The sequence below is a fragment of the Colletotrichum truncatum genome (assembly GCF_014235925.2).
Source record: "Colletotrichum truncatum strain CMES1059 chromosome Unknown Contig_0002, whole genome shotgun sequence".
Taxonomy (NCBI): Eukaryota; Fungi; Ascomycota; class Sordariomycetes; order Glomerellales; family Glomerellaceae; genus Colletotrichum; species Colletotrichum truncatum.
The window spans coordinates 6,440,078-6,460,785 of NW_027222399.1; the positions used below are offsets into that span (position 1 = coordinate 6,440,078).

Genomic DNA, 20,708 nt, shown 5'->3' on the forward strand with positions numbered 1-20,708 from the left:
ACACCACCCATCGTCGGTCTGGATATGCTAGTAGGTAAGCTAGAAATCAAGTAATAATCATGAATCGAGATTGAAACTTGGACTCATTTCTCATTACCAAATATTGGATATGCATGAAACTATCTACTACCCTTGTACTCCTAAGACAAAACCTTGTCATCATTAAAACAGATTTTCCCATCCGAGTCAACGCCACACACGTGCTTCCAATGCGATCAAATGCATGTGTAACACACCCAAGTCTCAGAATCGAAAGTACTTAGTCTTCATCCTCACTGCTGCCTTTTTCGTCGACCCAGTTCTGTGCCTTTGATGCGAATTTGGCAATCATCAACACGAATACACCTCCTAGAATTGCCCCAAGACCAGCTGGTTTCTTGTTAGAATTTATACAAGCTTGTTGCTCAGAGCCAAAAGGGGTTGTACTCACTAATAGTAAAAGACCAACCAACTCCGATGGCATCTATCATCGGTACCAAACCTCCAACAGCACCGGCTCCGAAGCTGTATTGAATGATGTACTTACCGCTTATAACGGCGGTACGATGCTCGGGAAGAGCCTCTGAGATACAGGTAAGTAAAAACGTCATAGAGGGGCTATACCAAGGTACTTACCAGCTGAATATGTGTTTAGGCCACTGAATGACCACATTAGCCCAAGGCCCTGGATGAAGGAGCTCACAATGGGCAAAGCCATTCCACCGAGCTCCTTTTGCACGCTCCAACCATAAAGGAGTGTCCCAAGTGGTAAGATGATAAACACGGCCGGCAAGCTACTTCTCAGTCTGTCTTGCGGCAATCTGAGGCCATTGCGTTTGCGAATGTAACGCTTGACGGTATGATCTGACAGCCGACCGCCCAGAGTACTGCCCAAGAGGAAGCCCGCTCCGGGAGCTAGGTAAAACAAACCGCTGATGAGAGGAGAGGTTAGGCCGAAGCGGGGGTTGATGACACGTCGGACAGAGCTGAGTAGACCATATTGATTGAATCCCAATAGGCCGCATGTGATGTTCTTACATTATGTTAGTGATGATAAGTAGGAGACTGCAACAAAAGGTCATACCGTTGCAAGAATGTTGGGGTACTTAAAAGCACGAAACACGCCTGCTGGGTTGAACGCATTCATCACGTCTTTGGCGGAGTGACATGGTGTCTTTTCAGCAACATTTTGATGCTTTAAATCACTCGCTTTCGGTACGAAGAAGAAAGCCAGAATCAAACCCACGCATGTCATGCCAGCCTGGACTCCGTAAATGACTCTCCAGCTAGTAAAATTGACAATAACGCCACCCGTCAACGGAGCTTTTTGAAGTCAGCAAGCGCAAGTTTAAGTCGGACAACATGTTTACCTATCGTGTTTGCGGCAACACAACTTCCTAGGAAGAAACCAACTGCGGTACCTCTAGTCGTCTATTGATCATTAGAGTTGCCAAGTCAACTGGGAGTCTTGGTATCTTGCTCACAGGCTCAAAGATATCCGCCAAAATGGTCTGACCCGCAACGAGGAAAAATGGACCCGTTGTTCCTCCAATGACCCAAATCGTCGTAAAACAAGCCAAGTTCGGGGACAACGCCGACCCGACGGAGCAGAGAGTAAGGAGAGAGTTGGCCAAGAGGTAAGCAGTCCTACGGCCCACAATATTGCTGATGGGCAACCAAATAAGCGCCGACATGGCCATAGCAATGAAAACACCAGCGTTGGCCGTCGTGATACTATGTGTGGGCACGCCAAAGTCGGCGGCCACCTCTTTAGTCGCCGTCATAATCGAACTTCCTGAGAATGTCACGGGCAGGGCCATCCAGCAGACCACAAAAAGAGTGACCCATTTCTTCCAAGTGGGCATCTCCATAACCACATCGTCGAAAGCAACGGGCGGAGGAGAATCGGAGGCAGCCGTGATGGGGCCGGAAAGCGGATCGGGGCTCAACTGCGGCGCGGAGACGGCAGCTATATCGTCCGGCTTCTTAACTGTCTGGGAGTCCATTGTAGCGACGTAGTATCATCAAGATGGCTTAAAGGGAATTGTCGTAGCCTCAGAGTTGGGACCTTGTCCAGACTGCAACTGACGGTCTGGGACCCAACCGGGTATATACCCCGGAGTCACTCCGCCATTCGGAGATTCGACCGGCATTGTGAAAATTCACCATTTATTTGGTTCCTATCCTATGACTCAAATGTTTCGATAAGTGGGCCTAACATGGCGAATTCTAAGCGAAGCCGGTTCAGCTGCAGAAATCCTGCGGAAACAGTGTCGGATTTCCTTGGATCAAGAGCTTTTGGTGCAGCCATCTGAGTCGGCAACTCAACTCACCATGTAGCCGATTTGGAGAACTGAGACAGCCGAAGATATTGTGGAGACGATGAACAAGGAGCTTCGGCGAGACTAAAGAGGACCGAGCTTGTGCGGTCTATGACTAAGCTTTGTTGTCGGTGAAAATTGCGTTTTGCCGACAGACATCGGCCAAGCGAACGATTCTTCCTAGATGTGTGCAAACTTGCCAACAAAGAATTTTTAGCTTGCCTAGTGCATACAAGGTGGTGTTTAGTGGTTCTTCTGATATACAGGTGACGTTTTCTAGCTCTCTCAAGGCGAGTGGGCGTGGACAAGGATCTATTCACACCTTCGGCATTTCGACATCTTCCCGAGACTCATCGGAGCTCACGAGGGCACATTCCCCATCCAGTATCAACATCGACCATTATGGCATCGGAGGCGGACATGTCTAGCACGGAGGATAGAATACTGGGAGGGTCTTCTGCGATCTCGACAGGGGTGGCTTCAAAGCCAAGAGCAAAGCCTACAGCGTAAGCTACCTTAACTCTCTTCCCGTTGCTGCTCAAAGGGACCCTAACTGACGTCTATCTTCATCTTTCAGCTGTCGTAGATGCCACTCTAGGAAGGTGAGATGTTCGGGTGGTCAGCCATGCGAGAACTGTCGCCAAGCCAGTAAGGGCGCAGAATGCACTTATCCCAGACGAAACCGTATGGTCAAAGTGAGCCAACGGTATGTTGCAGCTACTTTGCAGTGATGTTGTACACTTCCTTATCTCATCCTGTAGATATGTCGATGACCTCATCGCCGAAAACCAACGGCTCAAGACCCAAAATGCCGGGGATCATGCTCAAACCAATGCCAGCATCATCCTCCCCGAGATGCCTCCCTCTACAGGGAAAGATCCCGTGGATAGTGCTATTGCTGTTCAAGCTCCTTCATTGGATCAGCGCCCGTGGTTCTTCGATATGAACATCCCGCATACACCAATTCTCATTGGTGAGGCGTCAGATGCGGCGTTTGCAACTCGGTTCAGGCAAGCAATTGCAACAGGAGAGCATAGGCATATCCCCAGAGTCAATTACGCCACAGATGAAAGACTGCTAGCCTTGTCAGATATCGACTGTCCTTGGCCCAGCCCTGCGAGAGCACGCCTGCTCGTCGGTGTTGCCCTGAGATATGTTAGCCGCTGCTACCACATCATCCGCAAGAGCATTATCTTGGACGGCTTGGAGCAAACAATTCAGAACCCGACCGAGAGCGATTCTCTTCTCAAGAGTAAACTGTGGGCGCTATTTGCCATTGGTGCCATGTACTCAACTCGTTCAGCGACTTCGGAGAAAGACTTCCCAGGCATGGGCTACTTTGCTCGCGCAACTAGAGTACTTCGCATCTCCAGCGAGAGGCCACGTATTGACGTGGTTGAGCTGCGACTTTTACTAGTAAGTCATTTAATACACCCCTCATCATATATGAGTATGCTAACTCGGCCAGTCGTTTTATTCTCTGGCACTTAATCGCCGTCACTCAGCTTACACCTTCGCTGGCTCCGCCACAAGGCTTGCCGTCGTCATGGGCCTACACTTGAATGTCCCTGAGTCTCAGTTGAGAGATAAGGCTGCCCGCGAACATAGAAACAGGGTATTCTGGACCGCATATATTTTCGACCGTATGTGGGCGGCAAAGCTAGGTCACCCTGTCTGTGTGCAAGACGTTGATATTGAAGTGGACCTTCCATCGAATCCTGCAGTCGACGAAAGCATATCAGAGGATTTCGCAGATGCATCCTACTTTATTGCTAGCGTCAAGCTTGCGCGGGTGCTGGGAAGGATTGTTCCATCCATTTATCGCCGGAGAAACCAACAAAGTTCACTCTCGCACAGAGTTCAAGAAGCTCTCAGCGCCCTTCGTGGCTGGGTCGAGGAACTTCCGCCCCAGCTCCATATCGATTTCAAGGTCACATCAGAGCATATGCAGAAACCTATTTCCCTTCATCTCAATTTCAACCAGGTAAGATTTAAATGTTTTAAAAAGATGTTAACCATCTAACGAATGGATACAGTGTGCTATAAGTGTAACCCGCCCAATTCTACTCCACGTCCTGCGCACCAACGTAGCGTCATGGGGGACTTCATCAACTCCCGAACCGCAAATACCTGCAACAGCCATGACCCTGGCCGAAGCATGCATCCGTTGTGCTCGACATTCTTGTCGACTTCTCACTGAATGCTGGATCGATGGCTCTTTCGCCACCTTTGACTACTTTTACACCCAATACCTGTTCTCTGCTGCCACAATCCTCGCAGTTTCCAGTCTTTTGAACGGGAAGGATAGTCACAATGACAGGGAACAATTCGAGGAAGCAGCCCAGTTCCTCTCACAGCTAAGGGATAACGGCAACTTTGCAGCAGGAGAGTTTTGTCAGCACATCGACGCCATGAAGGCCATGATGGCCGCTGCCAACGCACGTCGTGGTGGTTACCCCGTTGCCGGGGACACTTCTACTCTTTTGAATGAGGCTGCCGCTACCTTTGGAGACGCCATAAATATTGGCCAGCCCTTCACGACACAGAATACGACGGCGGGTATGGCGATTGCCGAGCCATCTCTGCAAGAGCTTTTGGCACAGCCGATTCTCGATTTGCAGTTCATTGATGCGTCGATATACAATGATGGTGCCCAAGGCCTGTACTGGCCTGACCTCAGCCCAGAAACATGGACGCCTGACACTTGGACTGGCACCTAACTTAGGCTTGCAACTTTACATTTGTTGAAACAAAACACTTAGGAGATGAAGACTTGACATTCTGTGTCCTGACCGAATCCTCGAACAAGAAACTTAAAGCAAATACAACGGCAATAACGTTACAGATGTAGTTATGGCTCTACCAAAACTTGAAAGGCACCGCCAATCTCCCAGCAGCATTCGGTGTTGCCGTAGGTGCAGCCGCCGACGTTGTTACCGTTCCCGCCCCGGCCGACGATCCAGTCGACGATCCGGTCGGTGATTCACTTGGCGAATCAGTAGATGATTCATCATCTGGCACACTCTCCGTCGTTGCTACCGTAGCAGTTTGTGTTACAATCGTCGACACAGTCACCGAGGCAGTAGTCTTCTCAATGGTCGACGACCCTGGCGGCACTCGACTGCTGCTTGGAACACCGGTGCACGGAACCTCTCCGGGAATGACGGTGTAGCTGGTGCTGCATCCGATCTGGCCGCAGGTGCCGTCGCATGGAAAGTCTACCCAGGCCGTCGAGACCGGCGTCGGGCACCCGCAAACTTGGACCAGGGTCGAGATGACGATACACTGGAGCACCGCGCAAGTGGCGCACACCTCAAGAGTATCAGTTACTGTCGGACATCCAGTTTGCACCGGTGTAGAGAATGAGATGGGCGATGTGGCGAAGCGAGTCGTGAGCTCCGGGGGGGGCACTTGGGCTGCGACCGGCGCCGCCCTGGATGAGTTAGCGATTTTAGTTGGTAGAGAAATGATGCGGGCTCCTACGCTGCCAGAATGGCGATGAAATAGCTGGAGGGCTTCATTTTGGAGATGGATTTGTTGTAGTCACTATGGATGATGGACTCTTCTTAGGACATTCGTATGGCGACGCTCGTCTTTTTTCAGTCAGGCAATTGAAGATCTGCTCCTCACTAAGAAGCCCGCAGTTCATTCGTCAACTGCGCTGGTCATTTCACCAGCCTTTTTGGGCATTGGTGCCTTGGCGGGAGGGGCTGCTGAGAAAAGCTCGTATCGGGAGATCTGTTGAACCTATCACAGCCATCACATGTTGTTCACGAGGGTGATAGGAGGGATGATGATCGTGATGGAATTTCTTTTTAGAAATTAAAAACTGAGAATGAAGTTTACCATGTTTGAAAGCGATTACTGCTAATTTCCTCAAGATACCTGAGTCAATACGTGAAGGTTATAGCTGTAGTTGCAGAACTGCGGCTTTCAATTGTTGTTATTTGAATGGCAAGATACGGCTCAAATATATCTTTAAGCTTGAGCTTTAGTTAAATAACGGATGAGATTATTGATTAGAAGCGGGTTGCGTTTCGACAGAGAGGTAATTACATGTCAACACCGCGAGGGATCTTGGAGTTGCTGTTATCTTCTTAAGAATGATTGGATATAAAGATGTAAAAGACATTCTCATGATAAGAATAAAAATAAAGTGTCTTGAAAATACAGCTGTTAAATCTGAAGGGAACAGCTCATACAATCCATGAGCTGCGAGGTGGTACATGTTCCAAATCCACAAGGAAGAAGAGTCGAGGGTGGCTAGTCGGATACGAAGCAGTAAACCTCCGATTGACTAAACAACTTCAAAAAAAAAAAAATGATAAAGTGCATAATCAAGAGTTCCAGAGAGTACTGGCCTATAAACTTCAAGATTTCTATGCGACTTATGAAGAATGGAAAATGTTTGTTGGGCAGCAACTGTTATAAAATCGAAGGCTCAAGAGATGTTCCACAGCAGTAACGAAAACCTCTATCACTACTAGTTACCTACGTAAAATCTGATCATTATTGATTATTGTCTTATAAGCCGACGAAGCATGGGTACATCTATATTTGTAAAGTTTGGTAACTAAATGTGCCGACAACATTATCAAGGTAATACTCTTCATCGTCTTTTAATGGTAACTCACGTTGCTAATGGGTAGTGGAATAGAAAGGATGCCTGCTAGATTATTTAACCCTCATCGGCTTGTAATAACATGGAATGATTTCATTATGGTTGTGGTGATGCTTAATTGGTTATGGTACGGAGGGGAAAACGTTACGCAATCAGTTTGGAAACCACTGTTCATGATTAATGGACTTTAGGTTGCCCTCATTAATTTTCTAGGATAGATACATTGACATGGAAAATGGAGAACACCTAGCATCCCTTAGGCAGCTTTAGCAATAATCTTGGCAGCAGCGACTTCAGCAATTCCGTAGGCAGCGGTTTGGATGTGGCCTGACAGGATAACAGGGATGATACTGTTGTCGACCACGCGCAGGTTGTGGGTTCCGTAAACCTTCAGGTCGGCGTCAACGACACCACCATCCTCACGCGGCAGGAGGGAGCAGGTACCGACGGGGTGGTAGAAGCTGTTAAGAGTGTTGACAGTGAAGTCGCGGAACTGCTCATCCGTCTGAACATCCGGGCCGGGCTCGGTCTCGGCCTCCCAAAAGGCCTTGATAGGTCCAGACTCGGCAATCTTACGGGCGAACTTGGAGCCCTCAATCGCGGCCTTGATGTCGTGCTCGTTGCTGAAGTATTTGGGGTCAATGATGGGCTTGCCCGTGGGGTTGGCGGGGTCAATGTGCACGTTTCCGCGGCTGAGGGCGTGCATGACGGTGCTGAAGATGGTGATGAACTTGCCCGAGCCAGGGTAACCAGCTGCGCCGACGTGGTTGGCCTCGAAGATGAGCTCATAGTCAGGAACGGCATCGTTCTTCAAGAACTCAATCTTCTTCTTGTCAATGGGGCTGGTGCTGTTGGCGACGGCGGCTTCAGCAAGCGCGATGAGGTCGGCCTGGGCCTGGCTGTCGACTTGGCCCCAGTTCAAGAAACCATAGGCGGCAGATGTGTAGTCGTACAGAGAAACCTCTCCATCAATCCACTTTTGAAGCTCGGCAGTGGCGTTCTCTCCACCAGCCTCGAAGATGAGGTGATCGAAAGAGTCGAAACCCTCCTTGAGGCGGTACACGTTGGAAGTACGGATGTGGTCCTGGTAGTTCTCACCAACGCCGGGAAGGTCGATGAGAGGCTCGACTCCAGCCGCCTTGATGACCTCAGGCTGGCCAATTCCAGAAAGCTCGAGAAGGCCAGGGCTCTGGATTGAACCAGCCGACAGGATGACCTCCTTGGTTGCAGTAATGACAGTGCCATCAGCCAGAGTGACACCGGTAGCGGCGTACTGGGTCTCGCAAGTCTTCTTCAAGTTAACCTTGGCAACCTGAGTGTTGGGTTGAACGACAAGGTTGCTACCGGCCAGGGGCAGGTAGCTGTTGGCGCTGTAAGACCGCGAGTAGTCCCTGTTGTCAATATTGGTGCCCTGGATCATGAGACCGATAGGGTTGCCATGCATGTTCCCCTCTGCGTTGAGAGGAAGGCCAAGCTCGGTGGCAGCAGGCTCCCAGCTGTGAAGAACGTCGAATAGAACGCGGTTGTAGGTGTTGCGAATGGGACCGGAACGTCCGCGGGGGTCCTTGTCTGACCCGGTGAAGTTCTCCGACTTGGTCATAGCCTCGATCATGACGTCCCAGGTCCATCCCTCGCTGCCCATCTCACTCCACGCCTCGTACTCGGGAGAAGAGGCGCGGTCATAGCACAAGTAGTTCATCGCCGAAGAACCACCCAGCACCTTTCCACGGTTCACACCAATCTGTCGGCCACCGAGGCCGCTCTGGTCGACCGTGGTAAAGTTCCAATCCAAAGTGCTTCCCAAGATGGATCCTCGCAGACCGGGAACATTGATACGGAGGTCGTCCAAAGCCGACGGGCCGGCTTCAAGAAGCAGGATCTGAGCATCAGGGAGTCCAAGACTCAGACGCGCTGCCAGAGCAGAACCAGCAGTACCGCCACCAACAATAACCTATATTTTCCCGTTAGCAGTGTAAGGCAGCTTAGGACCAAAGCCCGAAGGAGGATTCATGACTTACGTAGTCGTAGGACTGGTCACCGGCCGCAGAAGCGACGCCTAGCAAAACAAACGCCGGCAAAGACTTGAAGGACACCATCTTGGGCAAGAATTAAAAAGAGTGACGGCCGTTGATGCTTGAATTTCCAACGAAGATTCGATGCTAGGTGGTCTAGAAGAAATGCCTATTGGATGGGAACAAGGCGCATTTTGTACATGCCGGCTTCCTCGCGCTTCCAGCGTGCAACAATGGTATCCGCCTGAATGGTAGCTTGAAATCTCGGCCGACTAGCCTATTTCTGGGTAGAAAGTCATGCAATTGCAAGACTTCTCATCATTACAAAGCTGTTCTTCATGCACTGCCATGTGGGACTGAGATCGCTGGCCCCTGGGGACAGATGAACGTCCGATTGGAACGTTCCAGGACGCCGCTGGTAAGAATCAATGTTCAGGGTGCGAGATACTCGAGGCACTACTCTAGACGTATGTTGCTTTCGAGGTTCCCTGGAAACCTACGTACGCCGTCAGGGATAGTGACTTTTTCCAAGGACCCAATAATCCATATGTCTTGCGACCGAAGGAACCAACAGTCCTCGGGGTAGTGTTCCCCCTGTATCCGTAAATATGGTACAGGGGCTCCCAATCGACAGGGGGGGTAAGCGACATTAAAATCGGGGGTATGTTCCTGCGCTATAGCTTGTCAGACGCAAAAGAGACGATGCTTACTGAACTGTTCTACGAGAAGAAGATCCAATGGACACTCCTGAAAAAAAGAAAGAAATCAAATCCGCTTTCCAACTCGCGATGTCGGCTCCGATGATTGTGGGTTGTGCGAGGGGTTCAAGTACGGATGTAGCCGAGTCTAATGATGAAGTTAGGATTGGGGAGCCACTGTTTGCCCCAAAACCCCCACAGCTTTAGGGATGAGTGAAGGGCTAGAATCGATTAAGCCCGCAACTCGACCCTCCCTATGTCGGTGATTCAAAGTTGACGGATGGTTCGGAGAGTCTTCCGGACATCAGTGCGTGGCAGTATCCAGAGTTCTCAGGGATTAATACGTCTTTTGTTGGATGACCCCTCCGCTCAGACCTCCAGAAGGCGGAGCAGCCGTGATGTGGACAAAAGGAATACCCATCCAATCCTGGTATTCTTTCCCCTAGTCTCTGCAGGTTAGTGCGGCAAAGAAAAAAACACCATGTGATTACGCGAGATCAAGCATCCTAGGGTTCGATGTCTCCTTCGGTTTGGAACTTTGGCTCGTATTACAGGATACCCCTGCCGGTTGGAGAGTCAAGAGGAGTTGGGAGAGGGGACGGTTCAAAGCAACCCCGGGGTTAGCGCCCACGGTGACAGTTGAAGGCGGGTCTCATTCGCAGCGAAAGTCGGATTAAGAATAACACTAAGCCTTGTATGGGGCAAAGGAATACTCTGATATGGTTGAGTCTGGGGGACGGCCCGTCAGTTTCACACCCACAAAGCTGTCAACCGAGCACATGAAGCATTCGTGGGGGCTAGAGACGCACTTGGCTATCGGTTAGAAACCTAGGCAGAATGTTCTAAAACCTCAATCGGTCGGGCTTTGTGCTTATTCCAGTACTAAAGGGAAATCATTGCATTTTCATCGGTTGGCGGCATTTTGCCCAAGAAAGTCTTCGGAGTGCAGCCCTGGTTCCCGGATGGTTGATTGGCTGATTGGTTGACTACTCCCACACTGCCTGCTTTTCTCTTCAATCCCCCGGTTTAACCCTTGCGTACCCCCATGTATGTGCATTTCTTCATCGAGGGAGCAGGGGACAATGTTTTTAGTTCCAACAAGTTTGCGCAGTCATAACACCTAGTAGCTACGGGAATTTACTAACGTTAACCAGGGTTCATCTGAATTGTGTCCCCTTTAGGTAACTTGGCCCGGTCTCAGTAGCAGTACGTCTTCGGGTAGGCTAAATCTTTGCCTCTTAACGACAAAGACGCTACTGCAGGAGGGAGGCACATATCACAAAAAGTTGCGTGTCTTTTGCAACATCAAGATGCTACCCCTCGCAGCATGTTGCGGCTTCAGCTAGTATACAAGGGATCCTTCCTGAAGGGGACTACTCCGTCCAGTACACGAGGAGGCAATCTTCAGACCCAAGGATCAAGTCCCTTGTAACCTTAAGCAGCAAGAAGGGGCCCGAGCGATGGTGCGGTCTGTCGATGTAGGGGATTTGAATAGAATATTGTGTGCCCGAAGTCGCATTGCTTTAGTGACGGAAATACCACCGAGAAATGCATGTATATACGGAGCGGCCGGATATCCCAATCGGCCGAGTAATTGTCGATCTTAGTCTTCCAGGTTCAGAGTATCATAAAGGTGATTAAAGAAAAACAAGGCACAAAGACACACTACCATGGTTCGGCCTTGACGGTTATCACCCAGTCGATATCGACCACTAGAATTGTGCAAGTTTCTCGTCGATCCCATGTTTGACACAAAATTGATGTGCAAATTTCTTTCATATCGACGTAGATAAGCTCGATGAAAGCCGTTGAAAAAATATTGTAAACCCACTAATGCGGCGCCATCTCCGCCCTCTGGCTGCATGAACGCCCGGCAACTCCTGGTTAGGGGACAAATGACTGTACAGGGTTGAGGCTCCTTGTCAAAAAGTCTTGTTTCTGTTGTCGTGCCGTCGGGGATTAACCGTCACCCTACATTCAGAATGCAAGTGGGTGAACTATCTCTTTAGATTGCATCTGCATCCGTTGCTACCGTCTCGGACATCCCACCCCTACCGAACAGTCTTGTGGATCACTTTGGAAGTTTCTTCCGTGCTGGTCTAAGACGTTCGACGTTGGACAGTTGCAAGAGAAAAGCTACACAAAATCACAATCCTGCCCCTGGATTAGTAACAACCTTCTTCCTATCTAGATGGTCGACATCTCCAGTATAAGGCTGGGTCGATAGCGCTGGGTTGTCTTTCTTTGCTCTGGATACCGAGACTGGATCCGCGAATCTCTTGATCTTCCCCGCCGTCATTCTTTTTCGTCTTGCGGGCCAGCATCTGCAGATATGGCTACACCCGCCCCTGTGATCCGCACGGAGTCCAATGGCCACTTTGTAAGTGGAATTGCGATCGGGTTCGTCGTCGCCTCGGCGATTGTCATGTTGCTCCGTCTCTACACAAGACTTGTGCTTCTGAAGATAGCTGGAAACGATGACTGGACTATTCTTCTGGCAATGGTAAGCTCATTAACACCCCACTATGCCCCCTGGTATCACTAACCGATTCGATAGCTCTTTTCCATCGTGGTCACAATAGCAACATGTCTAGGTACGCCGCCGTTCATGGACTGAAGCCTTTCGAGCCAGCACACTGACGTGAACGATCACAATAGAGGTAAAATATGGCATGGGAAGGCATGTTGAGAATGTCTCTATAGAGGAGACTCTGCAGCAATTAAAGGTAAATCGAAGCCCGAGTATTATTACATGATTTGTTAACAATACTGATGAGCGTATAGTTCCTGCTTGTTGCCGTTCTTCATTACAATGTTGGTATGAACGTCGTCAAAGTGTCATTCCTGTTCCAGTACCGGCGTGTGTTTGTATCAAAGGGAGTCCAGAGAATTTGTTTCGGGGCGATGCTTTTCGTCATTGTTTGGGCTTGTGTGCAAGCCACGCTCCTTGGCCTCTCTTGCCTACCGATATCCATCATCGTGCCAAGCACAGCCGGCTTCTGTCTCAACACTCTACCTATCTGGTATTTCTCGTCGGGGATGAGCATGGCAACCGATATCATGATTTTCTGCATCCCGTTACCGTCTGTCTTGAAGCTGAAACTGCCCACCCGACAAAAGGCTATGCTATTCGGCGTCTTTTCTCTTGGCTTTTTGTAAGTTCTTAGCTCTTGTTTGGAAGTTCCATATATCCCCTCTCTATTCTCCCAACTTTGCTTTTGAGCTCGAAGGGCTAACAAAGTGGCTGGTACAGTGTTTGTATCATCTCCATCTACCGCATGTTCACTCTCCGCACCGCAGTCTACAGCGAAGACCCTCCGTGGGAGAACATTGGCGCAGCGATCTGGTCCGCCATCGAACTCAACACCTCCATCATCTGTGCCTCTCTACCTACCCTTCGGCCATTGCTCGCTAAGTGGCTGCCAGGCGCCGGGCTATCTTCCGGACACAAAGGAACCAGCGCGTACCCACGTTATGCCACTTCCTCTGGTCTGGGCCGCAGCAACTTTCAAGAGCTCAAGAGCAACAACCAGCGGGAAGTCAGCACAGAAGAACTTGTTCTTAAAGACATGGTGGCAAGCAAGCCGGGGGAGTTGCCATCGGTTTACTCGCACGTTACAGCTGAGCCCAAGAGACACAGCGACGAGGATTTGAAAGGGGGATTCAACAACCACATTATGGTAACGAGAGAGATGACAGTCAGGAGAGGCTAAAACCAAAAAGGTTTGGGACCTTTTACTGGGAGTTTGGGCAAATGAATTGGCCGCTTTTTATTCTTGTGTATTTTTTATGCTAGTTGGACACTGCGACATACAAGCCAGTTCTAAACTTCACAAAACTGAAACTGGGATTCCAAAGCATTTACATGATTAGTTCCTTTTTTATGACTCCGTATGAACCAACTCAGTATTGCATGTTTGAACCTACTTCAATGTGACATTCGAATTTGTTCAACGTACATAGAAGTCACTTTTATGTTTTATCCACTTCCTTTGTAAAGATGTAGGGTTTCGGAACCTTATAACTCATAGTTCTATAGCCATTGGTGTCATAAAGAACTAATTGTCTCAGTAATTTACCTTTGATTAATAACATCCAGTCGAAGCAGGTCGAGATATGAGAAGAAAGTAGAAAACCTCTTTCTTCGGACCTGAATTTCATGGAGGAATCCTCTTTATCTAGTAACTCTTATGTATATGAGAGAATCTCCTAGTTACTGATTTTTAGCTTCTCAACTACCGAAGGCAAACAAGAGAAAGCTTTATGGGCAATAAAATGAACCAGTAGCTCTTTTGAAGTTAACATTTTGCCATTGACAAAGCAGATATTGACAGGTTGAATCGCCCCGACGCTTAAAAGTGACACAGTATGTAAAACTCTGTTCTACTCTCACTTTCCCATGTCAGATAATTGCTTCTCTCGAATGCGAAGGAGTTTTCGTTAACGTCCCACACCCACTTCTGGGCACCCCATTTACACCAAAAACGCCGTTTTTCGAAATTCTATATTAAACTAAATACTTTACTTATTAAAGAGAATAAATATATGTTAAATAGATTAAGACTTAATTATAATACTTAAGTAGCTATATACTAGTATTATTGATAATAAGTATTATAAATTCAAGGTTTAACATTTATAATACTAATTTACCTAGCCTATATCTTAATATATAAAATAGGTAGAGATATTTAACTAATATGATTAGAATTTTTAAGTAAGATATAGTAGATTTATATATTCTTATACTTAGTAAAAAATTCTTTAAGCTTAGAATAATATTTTAAAATTTCCCTTAAGAAAAGTTTCTATTATAGAATTTTAACCCTTAATTATACTATATTTACTAAAGTAATACTTTTAAATCTCTTTTAGATATAATTATATACTTTTAATAAGTATAAATATTAATTTCCTAGATTTTTTAAATAAGTATATATAACTTAAGCGAAAATATATTTTTCTAATGTTAAGGAATACTAGTAAGTTACTAGTATCTACTAACATTTTAAAGCTTTTAGTTTTAAACTTCTATATTATAACTATTATTATATTTAAACCTTTATAAAAAATTAGATGGCTATAATTATACTTAACATAGTTTATATATATTTTCTTTTCTTAGTAAGTATAGTAGTTAGTTTAATATAGAATTTCGAAAAACGGCGTTTTTGGTGTAAATGGGGTGCCCAAATGTGGGGGGTGCCCAGAAGTGGGTGTGGGACGTTAGCAGTCATTAAATCTTAGCTTTTGTGTTGGCGTCTCAAAGATTCCCACAACATGCTGGCTATCAGTAGGAGAGTAGTTCTGGTGATCCATAGCAATACTGACATGAGCGTTCTTGATCTATTTAGTACCAAAATAATTGCAAGAACTGAATGATTATTTGATTCTGCAATTCGTCTCAAGGTTACCTTCGAGAGAAGTTGTGCTTGTCTTTTGCCCCGCTAAAGCGAACAACTCGGCACCTATTCCTGCGAAATCCGAAGCCCTGCTCAAGCCTCAACCATGGTAGACAGGGGCCTTCCCCTCATTCGCCAGCCACTCAACAGAGCTCACTGGTGGACGCGAAAATGCCCGCCTGCAGAAACTGGTGTACTAGTGCTATTTAGTGATATTAAAGCTGGATATTCGGCCGACTCGCGGCTTCTAGTTGATACCCGCCTGACAGGTTTCCATTTCCCCAGAGCGGGGAAATCATGGAGAAATGGGGATTTTTATCAGCTTGCGTTAAAAGGCGCAGATTCCGAGATCTATAATTGCTAAGATTTACCCAATTAATGAATGAAGTTGCCCTGAATATTGCTGTGTGGTGAAGATTTTGACGCTGTCCGCAAGTAGCCACCCCGCAGTGTACGTCACAATGTCACTCTCCCTGGCAACCTTGCTTGGAATGGCTTCCGCAGCGGCCCTTGCATCACCTGTGGCACCCGATGTTCCTTTCGATTGGCAAAAGACCGAATATGTGTGAGTTTACGACTTCCTCCGATGTTTTGGATGAATAAGTATAGTTGTATAAAGTGGCAGTTGCTGATGTCAAGACATGCAGTTTAGGATTTGGAGATTCCTATACATTCGTTCAAGGAACCTACGGCTGGCCGAGCTACAGCTTTATCGGATCCCAGTTGAACATCTCTTTCACTCCGGAGCAGCTTCTTTCTGATCGTATTGTTCCCGGGCAGAATACATCTTCCGCAGGCGGTCCTAATTGGATCCAAGAATTGACTGGATGCAAAGAGGGTCTACCACGAGAGTGTGAGGTCCAATTATGGAATTTTGCCTTCGCTGGTGCCGATATCTCTACTACTTTGTGAGTAATGCGATTCTTAGTGGACGTAGCTTTAACTGACACCACATAAGTGTTCCTCTTCACCATGACTACACCACGTCATACCTGAACCAGATCTGGCAGTGGAATACATATGCAAAGTCGGTCATCGATGCCGACACTAAGAAGTCTTTGGTAGCCTCTTTCATCGGAATCAATGACATCAACGACATGGCAAACTTTGAATTTCCCTTCCAGAACCTCACAAACTTTGAGGAACTGTACACAGCGGCCATTGCAGAACAGTTTGAAGGCCTTGAGACAGTTCACGACGCCGGATTCCGCAATTATCTGTTCCTGAACCTGCCTCCTTTGGACAAAACTGTAAGCGGTCTACTCTAATTCGAAATCCCTAACTGACACTTGAATCAGCCGGCTTCTCAAACAAACCCTAGCCGTAAGCCGGATACGCAGATGATCAACACGTTTAACAGCGTTGTCAATCAAACTGCCAAGGCGTTCACTGAGAAGCATCCGGGAACAACTGCCCTGGTGTTTGATACCTACAGCTGGCTCACTCATGTCTTCAACAACGCAGCGTCATTTGGAATTACGAATACTACGTCAATCTGTCCCAAAGCCAAAGCTTGGGATATTGCCACAAACTATGCGTCCTACGGTTGCCAACCCGTCGCTGAATACTTCTGGTACGACTCAGGTCATATCACGTACAGTGTTCAGGAACTCCTTGGCTCGAAGGTAGACGAATTTTTAGCTCAGAAGAGTGGAAAGTGTGGCTCTTCGGATAACTCGCAGGTATCGTGGGGCACCCGATGGATCAACGGCAAAGCTACCTAGATATTGTTAAAGACATGGAGTGACTATTTATTGTAGACAAATATAATGCACAAAATTGCTCTTAGCTAAATGGCCGATACAGGCCGAACCTGGAATTCCTGTGACACCCGTGCAAGGATGTAGACAGCAATATACAGTTTAAAGCTGTAAATAACAGATTCAGAACTTAACGAGTAGTAAACGACTCTAGACGGGACTAGCCTACATCTACAGGCCTCACTAGCAACCTGCAAGTCACGCTGTATCGAATGTAAAGTCAGTTTCCAAACGAAACGAATGAAGGCGCCTTTCTGCAATCTTGTACCTTGCCACAGTTTCCAATGAATGGTTTTTCCAATCATGCGAAAATCTTGTGGCCATATTCTTGATTCAGTTTCGTAAGCGTCTTTTAATAAACTATCTTTGAATTAAATCCATAGTGGACAGCGAAGTAGGAGCCTGGACAGCGAGACTGATGAGAACCCATAAGGTGAAATGGCCTCAAGCTTTAGGCAGTTCAGAGAGTAGCCGCGTATTCGCTAGGCAAATGTGACATAATTTATGCGTTTCTGTGACACAGTAACCTGAGAAGCAAGATGCGAACACGTCGAAAAGATCGTGCAGTCATTATCTGTATGATGTGCCAGATAAATACCCAGTACATCCAACTCATATCCAGCTCGCTTGCCGAGGTTATCATCATTTGCAACTACTAAAATCCCGGGCATAATCGCTAACAATTCAGAAACGCCTAATATGCAGATATGGCGAGGAGCCTTAACAAGAGAAGCTTGCATTTATTCAAAGCCAAACAGTGAGAACATGGAGAAATCTGTTCTACTGAACATATCTGACCAATATGGTGTAGTTGAGACTCTGACCGTCTCAATGTTTGAATCTGGTTTGTGTGAAGCGACTGAAGCGTTGAGATTCACTAGATCACCTTGATCTCCTAGAGATCGCAAGACCGCTTGGTTTGAAATCGTTAGCCGCCGAATGGCCGGTTCCCTTCGTCTCTGGCAACACAGCGCTGCCGAGGCATCTCACCGAAGAAGGTCGACCTAGCATTTGAGTCGTTGACGGAAGAACTGACTTAAGACTCCTGCCCCTATCACAAAGGGAAATCCCTGTACCACCCCCCTGTTCCAGTCGGTCGTCTGGATACTACCGAAAATATAATCAAAGATATCCCAAGAATGGGCACCAAAAGGTTCTGGCAAGCAAGTTTCGTATTTTCAGCCAGAAAGAAGAGGTATGTAGTCATAGAACGCATGTCAGTCTAAAGGTCTCCTAAGCTATCGGTCAATATGCAATGTAGTGGCTGGTGATGGTCAATCTTGCTTGTGATTGGCGCGCGTATTGCTGGGGAGTCAGCAGCAGACCAATAAATGACACTACACAATGAAGTTCTACAAAGCCAGCCAACGATATCGGTAAAAGTGGAGGCCAGTGCCATCGATACTGGAATCCACTGGGCCGACCATGGGTTTTGGTTGCTTATTCCTCAAAGTCCAATGTTGAAGACGTCATCATGCTTGAGCAACGTCCGGATGACTACTTGCATGTTTGTGTCGACAAACAGCTGCTCTAACAAAAGACCAAGACTTCAAATGCCCAGAAGTAAACAAAACAGGAGTTTTTAAGCGCAGGGGCCCATCCAAGGTTACCTTTTGTAAATGCAATGCAGTGCAGATCGCTTGCCCCAGCCTTCAGTCTGGATCCAACGTTACGTTTTGACCCGTACGGGTTTGACCGCCTCGTAATTCCCCTCTTCTGTAGACCTGATGGCATCAGTTCCGACTAGAGAGTATAAAGAGGCGGGAGAGTCTGAGTAAGAAAAGCTATAAGCGTAAGCGCCCAGCTTCGTTTGTCATTTGCTCACGAAGGCGTAAAACTTCCTGTTTTGGCAGCGTCGAATCACGTTTGTTCTATTTTCCCCGCATGATTTGCGAAATCAACGGTGGCCAGCTCCAGTTTTACCCCAGCTTGAATTATCGTCGGAAATCCGGGGAATGCCCGAAGAACTGAAGTCTAGTATTTAGACAAACCTGGAGACGACAACATCCTGGACAGGGCAGTCGCAGTTTTAAAGGTCATCCATCCCAGAAAGGTGACCCCAAGTTAAGACCTGGAACACTGCCTTCGAGTCCCATCATCTCGCGTCATGGCACTTTTCAGCCTTGGGCGAGGCAAACGCCTCCAAGCGGGCGTTACAGTGTGTTGTCTGATAGCCTTCGTACTGTTCGGATATGATCAGGGAGTCTTTGGTGGTATTCTTCAAATGCAGGATTGGCTGGACCAGTTTGATCATCCCTCCGATTCAGAAACTGGCATCATTGTGTCGTGCTACAACCTGGGCTGTCTCGCCGGTTGCGTTTGTAAGTAAAGAAAACTGATTTTATGTGGCGTTGCTAACATACTGGCTGTTAAGTGAACTTTATATTCGGAGAAATTCTGGGACGCCGCAAGACGATATGGTCCGCCATGGCTTTGGTCATCATCGGAGCGACCCTCCAGACGACTGCCTTCACTGTTCCTCACTTAATCATAGGACGTATTGTAACCGGCCTGGGCACCGGTATGAAGACCTCGACCGTTCCGATGTATGAAACTTATCTGTGCAGCGGTGTCCGAAACTTGCTAAGCAGGAATCAACAGGTATCAATCGGAGCTGTGCGACAGAAAATACCGCGGCCGTCTTGTCTCTGCAGAAACCCTCTTCGTGGGGGTGGGAATCGTTTTTGCTTACTGGTTCGACTTTGGCATGTCTTTTGTAGGCGGCCCGATCGCATGGCGTCTGCCTCTTGCCTTCCAGATGGTTTTCGCCTTTGTCGTCATCGTCCTCGTCTTTGCGCTTCCCGAGTCGCCTCGTTGGCTCTTTAAGCACGGCCGAGAGCAGGAGGCTGTACAAGTGCTGTGCGACGTCTTCGACAAAGATCCTTCCGACAGCTACATCCGCGATGAGGTACACGCCATCCATCACGCTATTGAACTGGAGGTTTCTGAAAAGAAAGAATCTTCCTTCTTCAGCATTTTCAAAAATGACCGCGTCAGAACAGGACACCGTGTGCTCCTGGCATGGGGAGTTCAGTTCATGAACCAAATTGGCGGAATTAATCTGGTGGTCTACTACATCCCTAGCGTTTTAGTCCAGAATGTGGGAATGACGGCACATATGGCTCAGATCATTGGTGGATGCGTCCAAATGATGTTTATGTTTGGGTCTATCCTACCCGCTCTGGCTCTTGACCGCATGGGACGTCGCAAGACCATGATATGGGGAAGCACTGGCCTGGGGATTTGCATGCTGATGATATCGGTGCTCCTCTCTCGCGTTGGTTTCCCTAACGGCCAGGCATGTGCCACGGCTGCGGTAGCCTTCTTCTTCCTGTGAGTGTCCCAGTGGGTGAGAGTTTTGACGACTTGTTGCTGATAAGCCACAGATACAATCTCATCTTTGGTATGGGAATGAACTGCGTCCCGTGGGTGGTAGTTCCCGAGATCCTCCCCCTGCATGCCAGAACCCGTGGTACCGCCGTCGGCATCAGCTCCAACTGGCTTTGGAACTTCTTTGTGGTCATGATAACGCCGGTTATTATTAACCGTCTCCAATGGAAGGCGTATCTCATATTTGTGGTAACCAACTTCGCCTTCGTCCCGATAATTTACTTTTTCTACCCCGAGACAAGCAACTTCCGTTTAGAAGACATCGACGAGTTCTTCACCCAAGGTCGTAGCCCAGTCAAGGTTGCAAGGGAGATGACAAAGGCTATGAAGAGTGGAGCTGGCACCTCTGGAACGGACGTGGAGAAGCGGGTTTCGAACGCATCGGAGAAGAATGGTGTGCATGTAGAGCACTCATGACTGGGTAACTTGCAAGATGGCTATTTTCAGCCAATTCTGTGAAATGTGGAAGAACTCCCTCATAAGAACTACCCAATAAGATGGTGGAGTTAAATTTCTTCTTGGGTA

General features: G+C 47.8%; 7 protein-coding genes across 7 annotated transcripts; 4 read left to right on the forward strand and 3 right to left on the reverse strand.

The window, feature by feature from the left end:
• Positions 1 to 259: 259 nt before the first annotated feature.
• On the reverse strand, positions 260 to 1,985 carry CTRU02_204717 (major facilitator superfamily transporter; the record flags this gene model as incomplete). Its single annotated transcript, XM_036721193.1, has 6 exons — positions 260 to 369; positions 431 to 562; positions 616 to 1,012; positions 1,064 to 1,302; positions 1,350 to 1,410; positions 1,464 to 1,985. 6 exons carry the CDS (start codon positions 1,983 to 1,985, stop codon positions 260 to 262), a joined length of 1,461 nt encoding a protein of 486 aa, XP_036587177.1.
• Positions 1,986 to 2,702: 717 nt separating this feature from the next.
• CTRU02_204718 (fungal specific transcription factor domain-containing protein) lies at positions 2,703 to 5,020 on the forward strand (the record flags this gene model as incomplete). The annotated part of the gene is made up of 5 exons (XM_036721194.2): positions 2,703 to 2,806; positions 2,878 to 3,006; positions 3,062 to 3,716; positions 3,769 to 4,284; positions 4,337 to 5,020. The coding sequence occupies 5 exons, from the start codon at positions 2,703 to 2,705 to the stop codon at positions 5,018 to 5,020; spliced, it is 2,088 nt and encodes a 695-aa protein (XP_036587178.2).
• A 139-nt stretch (positions 5,021 to 5,159) lies between these two features.
• CTRU02_204719 (uncharacterized protein) lies at positions 5,160 to 5,821 on the reverse strand (the record flags this gene model as incomplete). The annotated part of the gene is made up of 2 exons (XM_036721195.1): positions 5,160 to 5,733; positions 5,784 to 5,821. 2 exons carry the CDS (start codon positions 5,819 to 5,821, stop codon positions 5,160 to 5,162), a joined length of 612 nt encoding a protein of 203 aa, XP_036587179.1.
• A 1,356-nt stretch (positions 5,822 to 7,177) lies between these two features.
• Positions 7,178 to 9,017, reverse strand: CTRU02_204720 (choline dehydrogenase; the record flags this gene model as incomplete). Its single annotated transcript, XM_036721196.1, has 2 exons — positions 7,178 to 8,872; positions 8,940 to 9,017. 2 exons carry the CDS (start codon positions 9,015 to 9,017, stop codon positions 7,178 to 7,180), a joined length of 1,773 nt encoding a protein of 590 aa, XP_036587180.1.
• A 2,946-nt stretch (positions 9,018 to 11,963) lies between these two features.
• CTRU02_204721 (uncharacterized protein) lies at positions 11,964 to 13,344 on the forward strand (the record flags this gene model as incomplete). Its single annotated transcript, XM_036721197.1, has 5 exons — positions 11,964 to 12,134; positions 12,189 to 12,225; positions 12,290 to 12,357; positions 12,416 to 12,786; positions 12,885 to 13,344. The coding sequence occupies 5 exons, from the start codon at positions 11,964 to 11,966 to the stop codon at positions 13,342 to 13,344; spliced, it is 1,107 nt and encodes a 368-aa protein (XP_036587181.1).
• A 2,150-nt stretch (positions 13,345 to 15,494) lies between these two features.
• On the forward strand, positions 15,495 to 16,757 carry CTRU02_204722 (lysophospholipase a; the record flags this gene model as incomplete). Its single annotated transcript, XM_036721198.1, has 4 exons — positions 15,495 to 15,598; positions 15,681 to 15,941; positions 15,992 to 16,283; positions 16,332 to 16,757. The coding sequence occupies 4 exons, from the start codon at positions 15,495 to 15,497 to the stop codon at positions 16,755 to 16,757; spliced, it is 1,083 nt and encodes a 360-aa protein (XP_036587182.1).
• Positions 16,758 to 18,900: 2,143 nt separating this feature from the next.
• CTRU02_204723 (hexose carrier protein) lies at positions 18,901 to 20,600 on the forward strand (the record flags this gene model as incomplete). Its single annotated transcript, XM_036721199.1, has 4 exons — positions 18,901 to 19,114; positions 19,168 to 19,339; positions 19,395 to 20,126; positions 20,180 to 20,600. The coding sequence occupies 4 exons, from the start codon at positions 18,901 to 18,903 to the stop codon at positions 20,598 to 20,600; spliced, it is 1,539 nt and encodes a 512-aa protein (XP_036587183.1).
• Positions 20,601 to 20,708: the final 108 nt, after the last annotated feature.